Below are 3,841 nucleotides of genomic sequence, written 5' to 3'. Positions count from 1 at the left end.
GGACGTGCTGGGCCTGCTGCTTCTCTAGAATAAAGAAGGCAAAGCCATCCTTGTAGACTGCAACCCTGACACCCCCAAGACCCCAGGAGCCTTTAGAGCAGCATCCCTTTTGGTTTCATTGGGGTGTCTGTGCGTGTCCGGCCCACGCTGGAGGTTCTGCTAGACTGCATGTGCACGTGGCATCCTCAGGAGCTCCGGGACATTTGAACCTACTCTCTCTCTGCCTTCACCCGTCCTTGACTAAGCACAAAGCTGCTGAGGTTGATATCTGGCCAGGCTGCTGGGAAGCCTGGCTGTCCTTTGTCCACACTGGCTAGAGACCCTTCCTGAGCGGGTTGGACTCCTTGGGTGGGCTGGGAAGGGGGAGAACCCCTGCCTTTGAGGCCCTCTTCTGTATTGGATGCTTTACTTGGACCCGGCTTTCTACCCGGAACAGGATTCTCTGTTGGACAGCCGGAGATGGCGCCCCAAAGCGAGCCAGGGGAAGGGTCTCACAATACCCAGGAGCAGATGTGTCCTCCCAGGGAAGAAAGAATACTGCCCACGGGTAAGTAAGCGGGGGTGCAGCTCAGCTATTTACTGAGAACCCGCTTAGTGCCAGGTGGCATCCTCGCTATTTGGAACACCTCAGTGACCAAGTAGACAAAGACCTCTACCTTCCAGGAGCTTAGTCCTGTTAAAGGCAGGGAGTCAGCCACCAACCAATATGAACCGTGCACACTTAGGAACCGTGTAAGAGAGGATGTGTGCTGTCGGGGGGTGGGGGGGTGGGGTAAAGCAGAGCAGGGGGGGTGAGATCAGGCCTTCCTGGGAAGGTCAGATCTGAGCAGGATTTGAAAGAGGCGAGGGAAGTGGCTAAGCAGATACTGGGAGAAGGTACCTAAAGAAGGGGCGTGCCTGGCTTTTTACATCCCGGTCTTCTCCAATGATTCGTCATGGAACGGGTCCGTCTGGTTGCTGGGAGGTCCCCAGTCCTCCTCCGAGGAACCGCAAGTAAGCCACGGGGCAGGGCCCTTGCTTGCCTCCACTATCGTCCATACACAGAAGTTTCGAGAACTTCTCACAGTTGTAGCTCTTGCAACCTGCAGGGCCTTAGCGGCTGCCTTGCTTACAGGAGCCTGAGGCTGCTGGGAATTGAGCCCCCGCAGGGATGACGTGGGCTGGGTGTGGGGACTTCTGTCCATCTGTGATCTCTGCGGTAGGTTGAGGTTGTCTGTTCTCTGCCAGGGTACGAGGCCCCCAGACTCGAGGATGGTGCCCACACTGAACGGACTGAGGCTCCCTGCAGAGGAGGCCAGGCACAAACACCAGCGAAGGCTGAGCCTGTGGGCTCCTGCCCAGGTGAGTCTTCCCATTGCTCCATCCCACCAGAGGGCCCTGCAGACTCAGGAGCTGCTATCTGATGAGGCAGCCACGCCAGGCCCTTCCAACCCAAGATGGACCGGGCCCTGGCACCTCTCTGCTGCTGAGCTTCAGCACCCAACGGGAATCAAAGAGCCTGGTCTAGAGGACCGTCCGCTAGAAGTCCTCACTTTCCCTCAACTTCCTCCAGAAGTCCTGAGCTCCCCTCTCCTGCCCCCAGTCTGAGAATAGAATTGTCCATGGCTTGAACTATAATTCCTGTGAAGACATATGACATTGATGAACCTTTTCATCGTCTCTCCCCAGATGCACCCCTCCCCCACGTCTCCGCTGATCTCAGTGGTACCCAAATGCTCTAAATCTGTTGTTTGACCCATCTCCCCCATACCCAGGGCAATCGAACAATTGGTTCTCTCTCCACTGTGTCACCTATCACGTGCTTCCGCCACCACCGAGCTCATCATCTTTTACCCGAGTGATGTCATTTATCCCACGAGGATTTATTTAGTGCCTGCTCGGTGCAGGCTGTGATAGGTAGAATGGAAAGAGATGAGTTCTAGAGCAACACAGACCTGGTTTGAATCTTTGCTCCACATTCCCTAGCTGAGTGATCTTGAATCGGCTACCTCACCTGCAGTTTGTAAATGGGGATATAGGTAGCTTCATGCTTGTTGTGAAAGTCTGTAACAATATAGACGTGGCATGTCATCTATACTTGGCCTTCAGTTGATGGTGGCCGTCCTCATTTTTATTAGGCGCATAGGGAAATAGAACACAAGACGTCTGCCCTCTAGAAGCTAAAGTCTTAAGTGACACTAATATGAACTAGAATAAGGAATTAACATAACAGTAAAGCCGTGTCACGAGTAAGTGGAGTATGCAGTATAGGTTTATATACGGGAGCTTCATGCACTGGATTTGTCAAGGATTTGGTTGATTTGCGCTGCATTTTAGAGGTGTAGACTTCAGCTCTAAAGCATGGGATGGGAAAATATTCTAGGCCGAGAAAGACTTTGAGGCAGGAAAGTTGACGTGTGACTCGAGTTGGAGCAGACCACCATGGCTGAAGTGAAGGGCTTAGCTTAGGAGTAGTAAGAAAGTTGGACTAGGTTGGGGTGAACTTCAGACGTAGTGAGAAATTAGTTTAACCTGTGAATATTAGGGGGCTATTGATGTTCTTGAGTAGGAGAGTGGTACAAAGCAGTATCACAATAGGATAAATAGTTGCTTGGAACTGATGGATTGGAAAAAGACCGAAAGTAAATGTAATTGTGACAGTCCGTGTGTAATGTAACCAAGGCTCAGGCTATTATAGACAGGAACTCGAATCATCTGGTTCAGTGGTTCTCAAATAAGAATCACTGTAGGAGCTTTAAAGAAAGATCAGGTTCCTGCGCCCTGCTACCAGAGATGCGTTTTGTAAGAGTTCCCCGGGAGATTATGATGCTGTACCAGGTTCAGGAACCTTGAACTCGTCCAACCGTTACACCTGAGCAAACAAACTTAGCTGAAAGGAGCAAAAAGATAAGTTAACCAAAGTCGCACTGGTTGGTGACAGAGGAAAACCCAAGAGGACACTTTGGGCCTGGGCCCTGAGCTCCTTCCTCTTGGCTGGGCCATTCCAGTGCCCGGGAGGGGCCAAGCTCCAGGAAACCCACCTGGAACCTGCTCCCGCAGGGGCCCACCCTACTTCTCCAGAGGTTGGCACCATTCCTTGGTCCTCTTCCAAAACTGGGATTGCCCACCTGGGTGTAGAAGCAAAAATTAAGAAAGTGAGGTGTATGTGTCGGGGCGGGGGGCGGGGTGACCTCTGAGAGACAACAGGAAGGATTAGAAAGGTTCGCTGGCAGGGGTCGGGGCGGGGAAAGCTCACAGGCTACACTCAAGATTCCGAGGTTCCAGCCCAGCAGTTGGAGAAGGAGGCTGCAGTCCCCCCAGCCCTAAATCAAGGGGTGGGTCTGAGAAGGGCAGGTGTTTGGTGGTCAGGCTGCTGAGCTGCAGCCAATTTGGGAATGCAGGAGGGGGGCCGCTCACCTGGAGATGTGAGACTGTGGTTCCAGAAAGAAACCTGCTGGACAGAAAGATCTGGGGCGGCCACTGTGGCCATATGAACCCAGAGTGAAGCTGGAGAACAACCGCCCTTAGCGACATGCCCCAGCCTGGGAGAAGGCCCTCAGGAAGGGGGGGGGGGAAGGGGGGAAGGGGGAGGGCGGGGTTATCAGCGCTGGGACTGCAGAGAGGAAAGGAGGGAGGACTGCGCAGGATCTTGGGATTTGGTCGTTCCCAGGAACTTTCCAGTAGAGTGGAGAGAGCAGAAGCCAGGTTCCAGGACGTGGCGATCATGTTGACAAACACACCTTTCACAAACAAACGTGGAGCTTAATAGACTTGTCTTGTTTTGACTTTTCAGGGCAGGAGTGGATGATTCGGAAGGTAAAGGTGGAGGAGGAGGATCACGAGGCAGAAGAAGAGGTCGAAT

General features: G+C 53.0%; 1 protein-coding gene across 1 annotated transcript; it reads left to right on the top strand.

The window, feature by feature from the left end:
- Positions 1-383: 383 nt before the first annotated feature.
- Positions 384-3,834, top strand: LOC105311671 (zinc finger protein 467-like; the record flags this gene model as incomplete). The annotated part of the gene is made up of 3 exons (XM_011387606.2): positions 384-547; positions 1,228-1,341; positions 3,773-3,834. Coding segments are annotated over 3 exons (340 nt in total), but the record flags the coding sequence as incomplete, so codon positions are not given.
- Positions 3,835-3,841: the final 7 nt, after the last annotated feature.

This window comes from Pteropus vampyrus, unplaced genomic scaffold (genome assembly GCF_000151845.1).
Source record: "Pteropus vampyrus isolate Shadow unplaced genomic scaffold, Pvam_2.0 Scaffold1000005979, whole genome shotgun sequence".
Classification (NCBI taxonomy): Eukaryota; Metazoa; Chordata; class Mammalia; order Chiroptera; family Pteropodidae; genus Pteropus; species Pteropus vampyrus.
This window is presented reverse-complemented; position numbering and strand designations above follow the sequence as displayed.